Source organism: Dicentrarchus labrax, unplaced genomic scaffold, assembly GCF_905237075.1.
Source record: "Dicentrarchus labrax unplaced genomic scaffold, dlabrax2021, whole genome shotgun sequence".
Taxonomy (NCBI): Eukaryota; Metazoa; Chordata; class Actinopteri; family Moronidae; genus Dicentrarchus; species Dicentrarchus labrax.
In genome coordinates, this window is record NW_026136715.1 from 10,104,484 (window position 1) to 10,124,539 (window position 20,056).

The 20,056-nt window shown below is 40.3% G+C and overlaps 1 protein-coding gene across 1 annotated transcript in view; it reads left to right on the plus strand.

Annotated features, from left to right (window-relative positions):
• LOC127377521 (cadherin-4-like) overlaps nucleotides 1-20,056 on the plus strand; it is a 222,745-nt gene that overhangs the window by 179,979 nt on the left and 22,710 nt on the right. Inside the window, exons 6-9 of the mRNA XM_051425475.1 lie at nucleotides 5,039-5,194; nucleotides 9,999-10,143; nucleotides 12,531-12,703; nucleotides 16,296-16,433. Coding sequence (XP_051281435.1) covers nucleotides 5,039-5,194; nucleotides 9,999-10,143; nucleotides 12,531-12,703; nucleotides 16,296-16,433 — 612 coding nt within the window. The remainder of the gene's footprint in view (nucleotides 1-5,038; nucleotides 5,195-9,998; nucleotides 10,144-12,530; nucleotides 12,704-16,295; nucleotides 16,434-20,056) is intronic.

Consider the following 20,056-nt stretch of genomic DNA (forward strand, 5'->3'; position numbering starts at 1 on the left):
TTTGTGTTTGATACAGTCCAGGACCCAGAAGCAAACTCGTCATTGCACCAGTCACATCTTTGGCATGGTGAAGGCCAGACCTCCCCATGACTGGCAAAACAGTAACAATAATTATATTGATGCACTTAATTTACTTGAATTAAATCTGTAGCAATGTGAGCTCAAACCCCAATTTACCTTAGTGACTAGAAAAATAGAAACCCATGTACAATGTTATGTAATCCCAATAATCCTGCAATACATTATACCTTTCTGAAACTTTCCATGTTAAACCTGCAATTACTGTATGTTTGTATTTTGTTTTTTTGCCATTTGGGGGCAGCAGAAAGCTTTGATTGAAATTGATATGGTAAAGCTGTTAGCAAACAGCTGATTCATTTCACATCCAGCTGATACGGAGCACGTGTGTCTGTTAAATGTCCAGTATTCACTCTCCTTTAAGCTCTGTGTTTGGTCTCCACCAACCCCTGATGGAATTATCGGTCTGTTCAGTTGGTAAATGGTCCACTATGTTTGCCAGCTAGTCGCTAACCTTGTCTGTCTGCTGTTTGATGCTGCATAGGTAGTATACAGTGGGTTTTTAGAACTTTTAAAAGTTGCTACTGTAGCCAAAAACAAAGCTAATATAGTGAGTAATACAGTGAAGCAAAACAGTGAAGTTGGACAGAAAATCAAAACAGCAAGCTCAAAACTGCTAGAAAGCTTTGTGGAGCTAAAGGGATTCATCGCTTAAAGAAATCCAAGTTGTCATGGGATCCATTGTTAATATATAAATATTGATTATATTACGACTGCCTTAAATTTGTATTGACTCTTAGGACTCTACCCCAATGTATGTTTTCGGGGATTTATTAAAGATTAGAAGCATCTACTTCTTTTATATTTCATTACACTTGACAGCACTAGTTGTATTGTGTCTTTTATACAACTAATATCTTTGTACATATCTGACACTAATGTTACCCTGCCAGCACACAGTGTAGATCATCTAATCAATACTTGCATTTTGGATGCATTTCATTTGAATATACAGTACATCATCATATTCTGAAAATATGCAGTGGTGTGTATCTACAACATTCAGTGCAGTCACACATCTAAGTGGTAGTAGTTGGATACTTTTTAAAGTGTTAGTTAACATGAATTTTTAAGCGAGAATTAATTCCTCTGCACCCCAGTAACTGTGGCAGAACGGCGCTTCTGTGTTATTCATTCCCCTCTCTTCATCTCCTCTTCTCTGTTTTCCCCGAAGACCCGGTAGCATGATAATTTCTCATTTGATTCAGTTTTGCCTGGCAGAAGGGAGCTAAGCTCACTGATAAGATCTCCTTAAGAACCAGACAAGTTGTCAGTAATGAAGGGAATTGCTTTGATCCGTCGACAAATAGGTCATTTAGACAGTGTCTGGTTTCTGATGCTGGATGATACAGTCATGCCTCTCTCTCTCTCTCTCTCTCTCTCTCTCTCTCTCTCTCTCTGTCTCTCAAAAATTCAAATTCAAAGAGCTTTATTTGCATTAACAAAAACATGTTGTTGCAAAAGCAATTAACAATAATCACAGATTTCCATGTTACATATTAAATACATTACAATACTTTTTCAATACAATACATTAATGTACAATATATATAATTTAGTACAACTACTCAATATCATATTATTAGTGGTTATGAGCCCTGCAGGCATGTAGCAGGCAGATACATATTCAGCTACTACAGGAGCTGTGGTCGGTGAACTACTCCTTTTGGTGGAAATCTCTCAGTGAAGAGAACTTCTCACAATGGAGGAGGAAGGGTATCTGTGTTTCTATTTCTCCTGTTGAACAATGATCACACACACGCTCCTCTCTAGGCACCCTTGTCTGTCTGTGTCTTTCAGTGTCTCTGGCTAGTTGGTGGTCACTGAGCCTGTATTTGGTCAGGATCAACACAATGGAGATATTCAGCCATTTTATATTCTCTGTTTAGGGTCAAATAACAACTTAGTCTACCTTGGGTTTTTGTTGCCTTCATCCAATGTTCTACATATAGGTCTTTTGATTGATTAATAATTCATTTAATTGTCTCAACTCTCTTAGCTGAGTGCTTCTTGTCCCCACTCCCTCTACCCTATAGACACACAAACTATCAAGAAAACACAGGAAAAATCAGAAGGAATGAAAGAAAACACAAAGAAAGAAAAAAAAAGTTTTTGATTTTTATTGGCGCTCTTGAAAATGAATTCCTTTTCCTCGCCCTGGAGACATTTTATGTGTATGTGACTGCGTGTTACTGTGTGTTATTGTGTGTCGTTCAAGATAGCAGTGTAGCAAGAGAGGGAGTGCGTTTCCCTCTTTTCATTAAAGGAAAAAAAAAGTACTTATGCAGTATGAGAAGCTGTTCGTGTTCATCTCATGCTGGGCTTTTTTCAGCACATTCTCTCCCTCTCTGAAGCTAAAATGGCAGAATGACAGTGAGAGCTGCTCACTATTGAAATGACATCCTGCCCGTCACAATATTCTGTGATAAAAGAAGGAGAATGATAACATGCAACAACAGCGAGCTGAATCAGTTCCTTGACATCCATTATTGGACCCCTTAATGCATAACCATGTATATATGCATGTGTAATGCATGCATGTCTTATTTCATACATTATTAAATCATGAGCCAGAGCTTTGAATGCCCATATGTATGCTCAATGCTCATGCAACCATGTACAAATATTTGGTAGAAACTGATGAGGAAAAGGATTTCAGGCACCATCCCACAATAGTTTTAAAATCGTTTACGTGAACGTTGTGGGAGGGAGAGCTAATTGGCTGGAATGACTGTGGAAACATGCAGCTGAATCCACCCCCCCACCCCTCACCCCAAGCAGGACGACTTGGAGACGGGTGGGAAATCAGGGGGGCGGGGAAAACCCAAATGGAATTATGGAGAGCTATCACTTCCTAACTGGTGAGGATTTATATGCCACTGCCAAGGCCAACGGATTGAAGTAATTTCATTTTTCATGCATGGCTTCTGTCCCCACGGAGACCTGAAGCAAAGAAAGAGAGAGAGAGTGATGAGAGAAAGCGGAGGGGAGAGATGAGAGGAAAGGGGAGGAGTGGAGATGAGAGAGAAGGAGCTGGAAAGGAGAAGGGAGGGCAGAGGAAAGGAGAGACAAGGAGAGGGGAGGAGAAAAGGGGGATGAATGGAAGGGGGGGGATAGTTTGGCAGTCGGATGTGTAATAATTGCTTGTATTTTCTAATGCGACAGGAGAGGTAGATGGAGTCAGTGTGCTGCAGTCTCTTTGCTTTGCCTATAGAGGAGGGTAATGGTGCTACATTGAGAGTTCAACAGAGTTGCTAGCTGGATATTTGTTAGTTTGTTGGTGTTTAACGGGCAGAGCTTCTTTGAAGTTATAGCAGTCGATTCCTGTAGCTCGTTAATTATCATAGCTGTCAGCAGTAATTTGCAGAGATATGTGCAGAGCATTCTGACGTTCTCCTTCCTCTAGTCCCCAAAGTAAACACACATGCAGACATGCACAAATAGCATCAGTGGGAAGTTGTGACAGCTCCACTTGCATTCTTACAGGCAAGGTGTCCATAACTGATCACATTTGTGTGACTAGACTGGATCTTTCTAATAGAGAGTTGAGGATAATGTTGATGCTGATGAAGAGGAAGAGAAGTAAGTGTCAGTGATGGTGACAGGTTTTCATTCCACCAGCAGGTAGAGTCAGGATGACACCTGTCTAATACTGTATGTCCGTCCCTTGTCCTTGTTAGTTGTTCCAGCTATTTTCTCAGCAGGGCAGAATTCCCGGTGTGTCAAAAGTGTGGCTAAATTGGTTCCTCAAGTGGTGAAAGATGGAGAGAACTTTGGACAGTCTTACTCATCTGGTGCACTCAGGCTCTCCACTGAAATAGTCATTGATTAGAAGAAAAAAGCTAACCATTCCTCTGTGTGTGTGCTTGTACGTTTGTGTACTTGTGTACAGCATGTGCCCGCATACTGCAGTAAGTATATGATTGAGTCATTTTGATACACCAGCTGATGTTCATGGGTTGTCATGTAGTTAATAGACAGAGATGGGATGCTTGGAGGTTTGGACTCTATTTGGGCACTAAATTGAAAAACTCCTCCAAATGAGTCCCAATTACACAGCACTTCAGTCCAAATCACAGACCTAGCAGTGCACTTAATGCACCTATTAACTGTGTATCTGGCAAGGAAAGCTAAACCAAAATGCAGGCCTATTTCTTAAAGAACATTCTGCCTCACATATCCCACAGTTATTAAATAATTCTCTTCTTGTGTGCACCCCTGGATTTAAGATTGTTATTTTCCTCAGGCCTATTTTTGCCTCCTCAAAATTTGTTTATTGTTGTGTTCCCTGTTGTTGGTTTCCTAATTACACAACAGTTACAACCTCATATTTTCACTTTTTTATCTAATTGTCATTTTTGTCCACAACCTGTCTGTAATCCCAGCTTGGCTCCAGCCAATCTTAATAAATCACGACCTGACTGTCAAAGTTAACAGTGAATATATGTTGATTTCATTTCTCCCTCCCTGAAATATTGAATTAAAATTTCTCTTTTGAAGCTGTCCAATTCTGCCAAACAGAATGCATAGCGCTCCCTGTGGCAGCACTAATAGAATCCTTGAATATGTGGTAGCTAGAAATGCCAAACTGTGATGAAAATGTGTGTGTGTGTGTGTGTGTGTGTGTGTGTGTGTGTGTGTGTGTGTGTGTGTGTGTGTGTGTGTGTGTGTGTATGTGTGTCTTTGTGTGTATGAACATGTTTTCCAGTGAATAATATGCAATATCAGGTTTCTAAGATTGTGTAAGGACAAAATTATTAAAATCCAGGGCTGTATATCACAAACTGGTCCTTGAATAATAAACACCCCACAGCACATGTTGCACCAAATTTCCTCAGTGCAAGAGAGGGATAGAGACAGAAAAGGTCATGTGGCCTCTGTGACACACAAAATGAGACTTTAATAAACACTTTGATTTACCTGATTGATTGAGTGTTCCTCTTTGTTTGTTGTGATGCAGATTCGTTCAGACCAGGACCAGGACATCTCGATCCGATACAGCATCACTGGGGTGGGAGCAGATCAACCACCCAATGAGGTGTTCAATATCGACCCTGTGCTTGGAAAGATGTTCGTCACCAAACCTCTTGATAGAGAGCATCGCTCTTCTTACCATGTGAGTGTGTGTCTTTCTCTCTCTCGCACACACACACACATACACACAAGAAGAGCTACGACATTTGAAAAGTGACAAATGTAAAGCACTTAAAGAAGAAATAAAGTTTATATATATAAATATATATATCTCTATATATCTCTGTTTTTCTGCTTTTTTATTTACTATTGAACTTCCCAATATAATATGTGCATATGATATTAGACAGTTGTTTTAGATTTGATTTATTCTTTCATTATTTATTTGGCATATATTGTTTAACAAATTATGAAAAAGCAAATCAGCTTTAGAAATGTAATTAAGTCTATTCAATACTCTTAACAAACAATATTGCATTGCATTATTACATTAAGCATGGACACACTTTAACATGGCAACATTTTCCAGAAGAGTAGTGTGTGTGAGTGTGTGAGTGTGTGTGTGTGTGTGTGTGTGTGTGTGTGTGTGTGTGTGTGTGTGTGTGTGTGTGTCTGTGTCCTTGTACTTATCACTGCGAAGAATAATACAAATTTTAGTGCATAATGATCATGGAATGACAGAATGTCCAATTTGCACCTTTTCACTTGTATAGATGCGACAGCGCTGTGTGCAAAACTTAAGTGGATGAAGTGAACCATAAGTCAGAGAATGTGATAATTAATCATTAAGCTCTCAGACAGTCACATTATTTATTTTTTTTCATAGCTTTTCCACTGCTCTGCAACAGTGGCACATGATAAAAAGACTTACCGAAGATGGGAACATATTTTGCCCTCTCCCTGAGAGTGAGATGAAAAGATCAATATCACTCTCATGTGACATTTTGGGAAATGTGCTTATTTTCTTTCTTACCAAAAGTTAGATGAGAAGATAGATAGTAGTCATCTGACAAGTCTGTACGCTAAATATGAAGCTACACGCTACAGATGCTAGCTTAGCTTAGCATAAAGACTGGTTGCAGGGGGCAATAGCTAGCCTGGCTTCGTCCAAAGTTAAAAAATTCTGGACCAGCACCTCAAAATCTTACTAATTAACACACTATATCTCATGAGATTTGTCTTGTCTCAAATTGAGAGGTGCTGATATGCAGATTATTTAACCTTTGAACAGAGCCAGGTTAGCTGTTCTCCCCTGCTTCCAATCTTTATGCAAACCTGAGCTAATCATCTCCCGGCTCTAGCTTTATATTTAGCATACAGTCATGAGCGTATTGATCTTTTCATCTCATTCTCAGAAAGAGAGCAAATAAGCTTACTTCCCAAAATGTTAAAATATTCCTTTTATTACTGTAAATGTGCCCTCTCGGCTCACCTTCGTGCTGTGCATGCTGGCATGAAAATGTCAGGCAAAGTACATTAAAAACAAGAAAAGTACTAACTTGTCATAATGTTGCTTAAGTTAGTCTTTCTGCCCCCATGAAGAAAGAGCCAGGAGGCTTTGATTTATTGAGCAACAACATTGGATTCATCACTTTATGTTTTTGTCTCTTGTTTTCTCTGTCTCTGTACCTGCCGCTATCCTTGTATTTATATGGGAATCTAGCCTGACTTACAGTCCCGGTGAGCTGCCAAGCCCAACCTTTTAGTGGGAGCTGGGCAGATTTATACCCAGGAGAAACTCCAATCAATGAAGTGATTTGTTAAGAAAGTCGGAGGCTTGCTAAAGGCTGTTTAAGTTAAACTCTGTGTTTGTTGTAGAGAAAAAGTGTTAGTTGGTGTGGACTACAAAGTGCAGGAAGCAACTGGATGAGACAAGGTAAAGATGTACGTGTAAACAGATGAAGAAAGGTGTTGCAGTTCAATTAAAGGCCTTTCACACTAGATGCTGTTAGATCAACAGGAAAGCAATTAAACTGTGTTGTATAATAAACATCCTCAATCCAAAAGCTTTAAAGATAGGGAAGATTTTATTTGCTGAGCAACAATATCCTGGAAAGCAACAACACACAAAGTTAGAATATGACTTTGTGTTCTTTCTTTTGTTTACTTTATATTTCATGCAAGGACAGAACAAAGTTACGGTCTACTTCTTTTTATTTCAAAAGAATGAGCAAATTCAAAACCAGCCATGCAACAACATGCATTCTTATGAGGAAAAAAACCTTGGAGCTTCTGGGTCTGCTGTTATCTCTATCAGGATGCTGCCTCTTTGCCAAATGCCGAGCGCTGCCTGGTTCAGTCTGTTTTCTCCCCCCTGCCTTTCAAGATAATAACTTTAATGTGGACCCAGAATTACATTTTGCCTTCTTTAAACATGGCGGTAATCTCTGACTCCTGCTGTTATTGAATTAGGGTGTTGGTGCCTGCGGGATGGAGGGATGAGGGTGGGCAGAGATAAGGGGCCTGGCTCCTAGCCTCTTACAGCACAGCGAGATGCGATGTGTGATGGCAGCGCACGGATATTGGGTGCAGGACAGATCAGACAATGCAGAGGAAAAAGTAAAGTCAAATTAACCTCAGGGAGACCTGAGGACACAATTTTGGTGGAGGTGCAGAGTGGAAAGAGACGGTGGAGAGGAGAGGATGGGCAGCAGTGGAGAGGATCTTCACCTCTGTGAGGAGAAGAAGCCGATGGAGAATGCAACTTACTCTATTTCCTGACGCAACAAGCCTAGAGGCTATTTCACTTATCTGGCTCTCATGTTTTTGCAGTGGCCAGGTAGCATTTTTTCCCATCAGCCATTCTCAGATGGAAAGACTACCATTCCCTCAATTTTCCATACATGACAGAGAAAATAATCTGCTCATGTTACAATTTTTCATCTTTCTTCCCCATCTGTTCCTTACATGTTTTCATTTCCCCCCCAGCTCTTTCCAATTCTGTCACTTTTTCTTTCCTTAAGATGAATATCACTAACATGAAATAAGGTGGAGGGTCTTTTGCCTGAAATTGATTGCTGACATTTTAACAGAATAAATATTTACCAGCCCTATGTTGTTAGAAGCAGGGTGTAGATAGTATCGGATTTTTTTTTTCCTTTGTATGATATAAACTAAACATCTCCAGTGCTTCCAGCTGACAGGAATATCACTGAATAAGTCATGTTCAGGGATATAAACATTCCCAGGTAAGGTGAAGTGAATCAAAACAGCTTTACAGAGAACCGAGGAATTCATTTTGAAATGCCACTTGAGTCTGTTAGTTTGACCTTCACGTATGGAGTGAAAAAACAAACCACAAGCGTTTATTCAAACTCAACATTTTCATGATTATTTTCCTCGCTCTCCTCTCATTTATTCTGTTTCTTTTTTTTTTCCTACAGACTTCATAAAAGAAAAAACAGTCAGGACACATTTTACAGCATGTCCAAACTTTGTGAGAAATTCTCGTTGGTGATTCCATTGATCCGAGTACAGCTGAGTTGAATTTGAGATGGGCTGACTGTGTTTGTGGAGTCAGAGGGAAGTGAAGAGATTTTCAAGACTGTCTTTCAAACAAAACCAGACAGAGTGTTGGCCTGGGATCCAACACAGTGATCCTGAAACAGACACCTTGCCTTTTACAACAGAGCCAATAAAATAAGATGTTTCTTGTTTTGGTTTCTGCTGAGATAAAAACTTCTGGGGACTAAATGTAAAAGAGATAAGAAGTCTTGAGAAAGTACGCTAAGGCAATTACTCCGCAAGAAAAATATCCTGAATTTCACGTCTGACCCTACTTAATATTGTCGTGTAGGTTTAGGAGATCTTTTTGAAACTTTTATACTGTATAATTCAATAATGCAGATTTTATCAGCCTGTGTATTCACAAGCAGGGCTGTATGCCAACTTCAAAAAAGAGTGCAGAGGTGTATTTCTGCTTAGAGTTGCTGTGAAAGTAGTCACCTTGAAGGGTAAAAAAACAGACTTCTTTCAGTTTGTTAGTGTTTTATTTATGTTGTGTGTGTCTTCCTTTATTTTGTCCACACCTGAGCGCAGACAGTTGGGAATGCACTGAGAGGCGTCTATACCAGGAGTGATATAAAGAAGTGGTACTCAAATATGCGAACTATTAAACTATTGTGTATAGGCAACTTAACAGCAGTTAATGTAGACCAAAGGTTTTGAGTGTTTCTAACCACAAACCGAAAATATAACATTTTGAATAAATACAGGATGCAGAGACTTTAAACTGAACTAGACTAGACTAAAGTAATCTGAAATAAAAAGCTGAAGATACCCCCTGCACAGATTCTCTCCTGGGTCCTAGCTGGTGCAGAGGAAACCACAGTAAACCAAAAAACACTACTTTATTGAAATATTACATTAAAAATAAAAAGGAATGAACTTTGTGTTTCACGCGTTGCTTCATCAGATTCGATAATCTGATGCAACAAAATTAGTTTCTTGGTTTAGTCTAAGATATAGTTTTAGTACACATGATTCAATGATGTCTCAACAGTGAGGTCCTTTGATGTCTTAGCTTTTATTAGAATAATAACATTACACACTTTTCACCTGTTAATCCAAATATAGATTTAATTATATGTTATCCACAAAACACAACCAGAAGTGGCCGAAGCATTTTGTCTCCAGAATTTAAGGTCAGGCTTGAAAAAAGTTTTAAAAAATGCACTTGCCACTGCTCCTTAGTCTTATTTCTGTGAGATCATAGTAACAATTGAATTTGTTTTTATCGGCTTCAGCTTCTTAACGTTTTTAGCAGCGTCTGGACTTTGGCAGCTGGACAGATGCTAGATTGTTTGGAGACATCTAGCAACTTTATCGCTAGATGCCACTAAATCCTACACAGTGGGATTATTATTATTATTTTTACATTAAAGATTTATCAGTTAATTACTGGCTTTTCCCGTAATGTAACCTGTAACCTGTTTTGTGTCTCCCAGTTGCGAGCCCATGCCGTGGACATGAACGGGAACCAGGTTGAGAACCCCATCGATCTGTACATCTTCGTCATTGACATGAATGACAACAGGCCCGAGTTCAAAAACCAGGTCTACAATGGCTCTGTGGATGAAGGCTCTAAACCAGGTAATGAAACATGAATGGATGGATGAATCGATGGAAGAAACAAGAAGTAAAGTGTGAACCAGGAGCAATTACAGGAGCATTTATTAAGAAAGATCAAAGAAATGTGTGGATTGGTGAGGGGTTTGGATGTGTGTGGACGGAGGAAGAGCGACTAGTATATCAGGAGTATTGGTGTCGTTAACAGTATGACTACACCAGTGAATCTTGGACGCAACAGAGAATTTTCCATTCCCCTTGATTTAGCAGACAGACAGAGAATCTGTCTCCCACAGTGGCTTTTCATTTAGCCGGCTACAGCAGTGGCCATAAACCAAAGAGGGTGCTCAGGCTGGAGAGGAGATTGAGGATTAAATGTACCACGCTGTAGCACCACTGGGTCATTTTATGTCTAACCTCAGAGCGGAAGAATCACGGAGATGAGCTCTCTGTGTGCATGCGTGTGTGTGAGTGTGAGCCTGATGAGCCAGAGTTTATTGCACCAGAGGTGATCTCAAGAGGTGTCCAGGTGCTCATTTCCTTTCCTCTTCTTTCTTTTTTCTCTGCCGTTGTCTCCTCCCCCTCAGCCTTGCCCCACACAGCAGACAAGTCTCTGTGGCATGCATGACATTCAGATGAACAATAATCATAAAAAAAGAGAGTTTTAGAATTTAGAGCTCCAGTGGTTTCAATGGAAGGCCAATTACAGACTTGAATTAGTTTGCAAATTAAAGAGTCATTATGGGGACCTAATCCTGTCAGGCACAGCTTAGGACGCCCGTACAAAGGGTCCACATTAAACCCCCTAAGAGTGCAGCTTAATGAAATTACCCTGGCGATGTGTGACACATTGTGATTCTTCATCTCCTACTCTCTATCCCTCCATCTTTAGAAAAAAGTGATGGGTGGAGGACTGATAGTCACTTCACTTGGAATCAAACCAAATATGGAGTCTGTCCTCTATTTCTCTCTTTTCCTCTCCCTCTGTTCCTGCCGGCTTTTTTTTTCTTGTCTCGCTGAGAGGCCTTTAGAGTGCTCCCTCTGGCCGAGTCATTGACAAATGTTGCTTTGAAATGTAATGAAGTTTGAAATGGGAGCTGCGGTTACAATTATCCTCGGACAGGGGCTGTCACTGGCATGATATCACTATCTCTGGCAATTAGAATCGGCTGCAAGAGAGGGAGAGCAAGAGGGAGAGAGATGGAGAGATTGGGTGACAGGCAGTGATCCCACAGAGTTATATGAGTGTGTTGAGGCAGCAAACAAGTGATGCATTCATGGAAGGATAGTGGCTTATTCTCTGCATATAATAGGCTGTATGTCTGTGCTTAGTTGTGCTTGTAGTTGGAGAGATTATTTACAGAAGAGATCCTTAACAATATTAGATCAACTTAAGCAAGGGTTATCAAACATCTAGATGATGTATTACCTTGTTTTTATGTAATCAGAATGATATGATTAAAGTTTAGCAATATCTGTTGTCAAAATCTAGTAGTGCATTCAAGGGCCTTCCATTTTGGTCAGGTAATAAATAAATGGTACACGTTATTATACATTTGCAGCCTTTTCAATGTACCCAGTAAATGCAAAATAAGATGTGAGTTATGTGGTCATAAAAACTGACCACAATTCTGCACAATATCTGCACATACTGTATACTGTATCTGTGCTTGTAGCTGATGGAGTATTATTTACAGAACAGGTATCATAAATCTGTAAAGCATAAATCTATAAAGATCTATTCACTTTATTGTTAGTGTTATCAAACTGCTATGGTAAAATCCAAGTGGTTTAATAGCCATATTTTAGGTGCACATATAATATCAGGTCATTGCCTACAGAGCAGCTTCTGCCTCTTTTTGTCTTACTTTAAACTATCCAATGCTAAACGATGCAATAGTACAAAATGATCAAGGTTACAAAGTGAGTCATTTATTTTAAAAAGTTGGAACAATTAAGTTTTGCTTAACAGCGGTTACTATGGCCACGAAAGGCAATTGCTGTTTCAGTTGCTTTTTTTACATTTATGTGATAAAACCAATATACATTTTTATCAGTGACAACACAGTGTACTGGTCGCACCAGTAAAGATAGTAATGTCAGTTACACAACAGTGTTAGCTAACATTTCCCACAATAAGCTTCTGGTCATACCAGGTTGCAACATCAAAACCCCTAAATATATTGAATTGAGTAAGGGTGTGTTTTAGTGCTTTCTTTTCTAAAAGATTCAAAGAAAATAAAAAGATTGTGTTATTTTATCTTTCAAAATTTACTTAGTGTTGCTTTAACAGAAGTGAAGGCTGAAATAAATCTGTTCAAACTTATTTAAATGGAAATTGAACTTTTACTTTTCATTTTCTGCTTGGCGGTTTGGACTCAAGTGTTGACAAATATTCTTTCCTTCATCAGGGACGTATGTGATGCACCTGTCAGCGTTCGATGCTGACGACAACACCACAGCCAACGGAATGGTTCGCTATCGTATCCTGTCCCAGACACCGCACAGCCCCATCCCTAACATGTTCACCATCAACAGTGAGACTGGAGACATTGTGACCGTGGCACCCGGTCTCGATCGTGAGGTTGGTTTTACCTATCCCAAAGCATTCACAAAAGGCAGCAACAAAATCGTGCAAAATTAAGCAAAACCATCAGCACAAATAATAATGCTTTTAGTTAATAAAATCTTTTGTTGTGTCCATACAGTCTGAATGAACTATGGCTACCCAAATGATTCACCTTTGTTTTTGTTTATGGAGCACAGTTGCTAACAGCATTGTTTACTCTGATGACACTTTCTAGCCATTTGTCACCACACACACCAGCACATCTTTTTTTTTTTTTACAGTAAATTGCCTTCTTCTGCGGTCACCTTGTTTATGGAGCTATAAAAGTTGTGACAAGATCCAAATGTGTTTATTCTCGCGACATGGATGTGCCAGTGACAACTCTGCAAAGAAATCTCCGAGACAGATCATCCTCCCAAACTGTCACCAGTGACAGACCTATTAACAACACATCACGCTGCAATGAGCTGCTCAAGTTGTGTTGTGTGTGAGTGTGTGTATGTGTTTGTGTTTGTGTAGTAAAGATAGAGTGGAAAAATCTGAGATACAATGCCCTTGACACCTGTCAGACAAACACAAAGGCCCATATAATCACATCTACACTCGATAAAACACAGGCAATTGAGGGGGAAAAAAGAAAACTGAAGGGAGCAGTAGAACAAAAACAGAGCGGGGCAGACGGGGTATTACAATGAGTTGGGAGGAAGTGAGTGTGAATTTGGCAATGAAGATAGGGTGATGGAGAGAGAGTCGCAGGATGAGACATGAGGGTGCCAGAGGGAGAGAGAGAGGGGTATGAGGGAAACATGGAGTAGAAATGTCTTAGCTGAACCTATGTTTCTTATTCTCCCTGTGTTTTCTGTATACTGCTAATCCAGCCACTCGCCCCTGATGTAGGATTAAACTCCTACCCCCACTATACACACACACAAGCATTGTTTGTACTAATATACTTGTGAAGGCCCATGCAGACAAAATTCATCCCTCAGCCCCTTACATTTCTACCTAAAATGATCCAGTTGTAGTGTCATTGACAGCTCTTTTTCAGGAGTACCCAGCTCACAGTCACTGCGTTATACACACTCACACCTGTAATATGCACAGTATAACCTCATTGGCCATTGAGCAGCTCCATTGGTGATTAAAGGCCTAGCTACCAACTAAATAATGACCCAATTTACTGGCAGTCATTATCAGGGTTTCTTAGTTTTGAAACAATTAGTTGATTAATTGTTAATCAACCAAAAAAAATTATATGAAATATGAGAATAATATGATTTTCTCTGTTTTACAGTATATCATTGTAAATGGAATATCTCTGGGTTTTAGACAGTTGGTTAGATTCTCTTAGCGTTTCATTTTTGGCCACAGCAGGCGGCTGTTTTCAGTGAAAAAGTTCTGAATGTACCTGCTCAGCACCAAGCAGCAAACAGACACGGGTAGCAACATAATGAGCATTTAGCAGCTAAAGAGATAGACAGAGAGTGAACATTGGACTTATATTTGTCAGGTTGCCAGAGACATAACTGCTGTATGAGTTAATAAGCAACAGTTTGCTGTTGTTTTTGACCCCTTGTTGCACTATGAAGCATTTTCTTTTTCATGAGTGGGTTCCTTTTTTGTTTATCTTGCACATGTACCTGCATGTGGGTGATGTGATACACACTCCTGCCAATGGTTTCACACTATTCTACTAATCAACAAGTGGCGGTAAGACGTGCTACGGCAGTGAAGGCAGGGAAGAAGACAGCAAGTACACATGGACATAAAAAATGCTGGATTTAAAATACTTTGTCTAAATTGTCTGTGTTTTATGAGGAAGGATATGCAAAAAAAATATTTTTGATGAATGCAAATTTTGAGAATACAATGGGGCACTCATATAAGGTAACTTTACAAACCAAGTCTTAACACCCAAACATAACTGAAGTGAGGACATCATATAAAACTCACAAAGACAGATGTACAAGAACATGCACTACACTATGATCTCCCACACATATTTGTTCATACATTTAATATATTCATGACAGCTTACACTCTGTACTTTCTGTATGATACAAATACATACTTCTGTTTTTGTTATCTGAGAGGAGATAAGAAATCTCAAACCTTGCAGGAAATAAAATGTCTTGGAGTTTATGTACTGTACATAAACTTCACAGGAAGATGCTACACAGCACACTACGGTGCTTCCCTGGTCCATTTTTAGTCAGCACTTTAGTCCTTTGAAACTTTGAAAGTTTCTGCATCTCCCTTCCCTTCTTGGGCTGGGGTGTTGGAGGTGTTAGGTGCTACGAGAAAAAAAAATGAAAAAAATACAGGCATCTATTTTTGGTAGTCCTCATCCCTTGTGCCTCAGCTGCATCCCCTGCTGTCTCTTATCCTCTCTTCTGTTCTTTACGTTTGAAATGTCTTCTTCCTCTACTTTATAAACTCCCACACTGATTCTCTTCTAAAGGTTTCAGCTGGTCTGCAGTGGACTTTTAAGAGCTTGTTGACAGTAACAGACCTCAGTCCTTTAGAGGAAGCTGGGCTTGCTGCGGTGTTGTTGCAATGCTGAGAGGTTCAGAGGAGCTCTACATAATTACTCCCTTGTCTAATTAGTGGGAGTGTTGTGTACATGCCGTACACTGGCTGATGGGACAGTAAGGGAAGCACTGCCTCTAGACAAGATATGGAGGAAGAGAGGTGTATGTGTGTGTGTGTGTGTGTGTGTGTGTCTGTCTGTGTGTGTGTGTGTGTGTGTGTGTGTGTGTGTGTGTGTATGTTTATGTGTGTTTGTGTGTACTGGTGTTAATGAGAGTGTGTGTACAAGGTTGGAGTTCAGCATCTCGTCTAGCATCACTATGAGAGGAACTGAGAGGAGCTGTCTAATCCTCCTGATGTGGCGTCCTGGCCTAATTGGGATATTTACTCGGTAATTAGCAGGTGAGAGAGACACTGGGAATGTAATTGGGAATCTCAGTGACGAGACACATTATCCAGACAGTCGGCTCCGGGGCTCCATCCTTCCTGCAGCCCATTAACTGCACCCTGGGACTGAAGAAGAGACAGAGGATGCTGGCGAAGAGAGGGAGGAAAGGAGAATGGGACTAGTGCTGCACGGCTAAGAGCACACAAATGCATCCAAGTACAAAAATACCAATAAGAGAACCATTTTTCAGCTTCCAGTGAAGTGATACTATGTCATTTCAAAAGATGAAATGGCATTTATCATTCCCTCATATTATTGCTCCATAGATAGTCGATTAATCTCTGTCAGTTGGATCATTGTCTTCACATCTGTCCATCAGTGGCACTGAATAAGCAGTGTCTTTGATGACATACCCATGGGGAGGCTTCACAGTGCAGCCTTCAGATGGTGTGAAGTCTGGATACGTTCCGCTGGGGAGGTTTCAACTCAGTCGAATGAAAGACTTCACCCTTGTGAATCTGTGTTTCAAATAAGACCATGGACAGCTACTATAGAACAGAACACAGGCTCAGCTTTTTGTTCCTCAGGGATTCACAGTCTGTGGCTGTTGCTGTAGACTCGAGGAAGAGAAAGCTCTTTGCAGATGAATAACTGCACGCTCTGATTTTCTTTTGTTTCTGCCTTTTACAGAAAGTGTCCCAGTATACCATCATCGTGCAGGCCACGGATATGGAGGGCAACCTGAACTTTGGCCTTTCCAACACAGCCACTGCCATCATCACTGTCACGGACATCAACGACAACCCTCCCATGCTGACCTCCAGAACTGTGAGTTGCAACAAATAAGGGAGTGGGGAAAGGGTAACAATTCGGAGGAGGAGAAGGTTTGGGTTTCAAAGAAGAGGGTGGAAATGATGAGTAAAAGAAAGAAAAAAGGCCAGAGAGAGACATACATGGGGGAAGAGAGGGAAGAGTGAAAGGGAGAATGAAAAGAGAGGAAGGGATGAACTGAGGAAAGAAGAAAGGAAATGTTATGTCGTTACACAGGAAGATTTACACAAGGACAGTGAGGGAGGGATATGAAGTGCAAAGGGTACTTACTCATTTCCTTGTACAGGATGCACACACACACACACACACACACACACACACACACAAACACACACACACAAACACGAGGAAAAACTAATCCATATCATTGACTTTCATCAGCAAGAAAACTAGGGCCAGCAAATCGTTAATGATTGTTGTCATGATAGTGATATTTAGAATGATGATTACATTACAGAAGGTCATTGTTGAGAGCGAGGTAAAAATTAAAAGCCCAGACTAATGTACTGTATGTAATGTATCAATGTGGTGCAATTCAGCAACGTCATCACTAAATTAATTACTGAAGCGGAAGATTTAGCGTTGTTAAAATGTTTACTTCCGTTTATTCCACTCTCTCCTGACTTCATCCTGACTCTAGGTCATTTCTCTCGCCGCTGCTAAATGTTTAGATGTGCGGGTGGAACAGCTGAGGTGGCAGCAGTATTTTTCACTGATGGCTGGAAAGTGGAAACAAATTCTGAGCTCTTATTTGCTTTTTTTAAATGAAATTCTCTAGAGTCAAAAGTTTTAGTTGATGTGGCAGGGACATGCATTTGTTTAGAGAAGTGAAGACTGTCAGCAGTGAAGTCAGCGTGTCTGCATTCTAATTTCATGTTATGATTAAAAAATCTTTCTAGATGTCAGTATGGCTTCAGGTGTCAGAATTATTCAGTATGTGTGCTTTCATATCAGTAGTGGTGAGAGTAACTGGCCTGTTGGGTAGATAAGGTGCTTAGCTCTGCAACTGTAGGGATAGCGGCTGAGGCGCTATCAGCAAGTACAGTAGTCCTGGGTCTTTGAGGTGGTAGCAGAGGAGCTAGCATTAGCATTTGCCCTGGGGGCTATTAAGACCCTGTGATGATGAGTTAGCGCTGGCGGTAAGCATGTGTCAGCCACAGAGCTCATCAGAGAGCTGCTACATCACACACAGCAGGATATGTGCAAAGAGAGGGCAGAGGAAGAAAAAAAAATTACACACAAAGGAGATGGTGAGCAAAAAGAGAACAAAGAGGGAAGAGGAGTTGATGGGTGGACCACCATGTAGACTCCAAGACGAAAAATGAGGAGAGGAAAAAGTGATGAGAGAATGATGGGGAGAGGGAAAAGAATGAGAGATTATTTGGTCACAGGAGCTATTTTCTACAGCAGCAGTGATAAAGCATAGACATGCCCCGTTGTAAATCAGCGGCCTTTCCGGATTCGGCATCTCCTCTGATTTAAGATTGTCTGCTGATGGCTGCATATTGATGATAGTGGCCGGTAATAGATTCATATTCTCTAACTGTATTCCACCGTGTTTAAGTGCATTTCCATCATCGCCACAGAGGGAAGTTAATACTATCATGGATATTGATGATAAACTTTATCGGAGGTTTTGGAGCCCCGATGAGCGGAGCACTTTTACCCACACCCTTCATAAATCACCCATTTTAGTGGTGGGATAACATAAAAGCCATTTTGTTGAGAATGCAGGCCATTATGCAAATATTTAGTGTTTGCAATAAACCCCATAGATCTTTCAACGTGTCCCAGAATTATAAAGTTTGGGGAATTCGTCTTTAATGTTGATGATTAATATTTCATCATGCCTATCAGAAACTGCCCTATTTTTCAGGGCGGCAGAGGGTGGTGCATGTGTACGAATGTGAAGGCTTTGTGTGCTTATTCAGGGCTGTATGCATGCTCTGCATTATTACTGTGATGCAGATAGATGAGATAAAGTTAAAAAATTTACTCATCTCTTTTGTTTGTTTGTGCATACAGTACAGCAACAACAACTGTATCTCACATGGTATGGGTTGTTTTGTAGTTATGTGTAGAGAGACCTACAGTCAATCAAGGGTGTGTCTGTGCAGGATTTACTGCAGTGCTTCCTTTGGCGTCCTTCCTTTACTATCCTCACAAAGTTCCTATGATGAAGTTCCTTGTCACTTCTCCTCTCTTCCACTTGCCTCCTTTAGTCTTTCCCTGCTGCCAAAATAGTGACAGAAGGATGAGGGTGTGGGCAAGAGTTGTTTTGTCAAGTGCTGTGAGAAAGCCAACTGCACTCTGTGCCAATCACAATCAAAGAGCTCCCCCTCCTTCCCTTTAGTCCAGCAGTTGTGGACAAGATGCAGTATCACAGAAAGAAAAACTACCTGATCAAAGAAAGTCTGAGCCTCTAAAAGACACCACGGTCATAAAACCTCAATGTTTTTCCAAGAGAGATTGAAATGCTGTGTTTTAAAAATCACAAAGTTTGAACCACAATCCATTATTGACAACAACGCTACCAGACATCAAAGCTCACTGTCATAAATATAGAACAATCATTAAATTGAACTGAATATAATGGAGAATTGGGAGGGTCTGATAGTTCTAGGGCAAAAAAAAAATGTTTTTCTCTTTAAATTCTCATTTGAAAGTTTACTCTTAAATATAACCTGAATATTACTCAGCGCAGAAATGCTATTGTCTCCTTGAAAATGTTCATGTCAACTACATTCCACAGCATTTTTTGGTGTGTTGAATGAAGTTCATACAGTATCAAAGAGATCAAAGCTGCTCAAGTTAGTTCAAACATATTGGGAACACTTCACAATTGCAATCTAAAATAACATGACATTTAACTGTGATGATTGGAACTTACTTACTGTAAAGTTCTTTAATTCCTATAGTTGACTTCGTAAAGTTGATATTTACACTCTTATAAGTTTAACTGGGTTTTTTTTTTAAACCATTTGCTAAGTGATTGTACTGATAGAGTTTTATGTGTAGGGAATTCAAAAACTGCCATGCCATGTAAGAATGCCTATATGATAAAAATAAACAACTTTTCTTTTATTACTCAAGCTTTGGATGTCTGATGTAATCCCTCCCACACTCCCACCCTATAAAGAGATAATGAGACAAGAAATCTTAAACTTGGGTATTGATAATAAGAGCTGTTGTGGACCCTTCAAAGTCTTCCATCAGCTCTGGTTAACGCTTGCCCTCAGTTGTTACTGTGTGCTAAGAAAGAAGATGCTCAAGGGCCCTGAGGAGCTCAACAGCCATCTCTTAAGTTTTATTTTATTGAATTGGCATTGGGGAGTCCCTGAACCAAACCACAGTAATAAACCACTCCAGCACACACACACACACACACACACACACACACACACACACACACACACACACACACACACACACACACACACACACTCTGACACAAACATACAACAGCCTTCCTACTTATCCAATGCAGGCAGTGCATCAGGACCACCCGGACTTGTCTGTTGTCTTAAGAATGTCATTGAGTCTCTGAACAGCTCTCCTGACGCAGCCCCCTAATCTGCCCGCGGCTGTCGGCTGTTTGCTGGGTGATGCGAGGGTTGCCA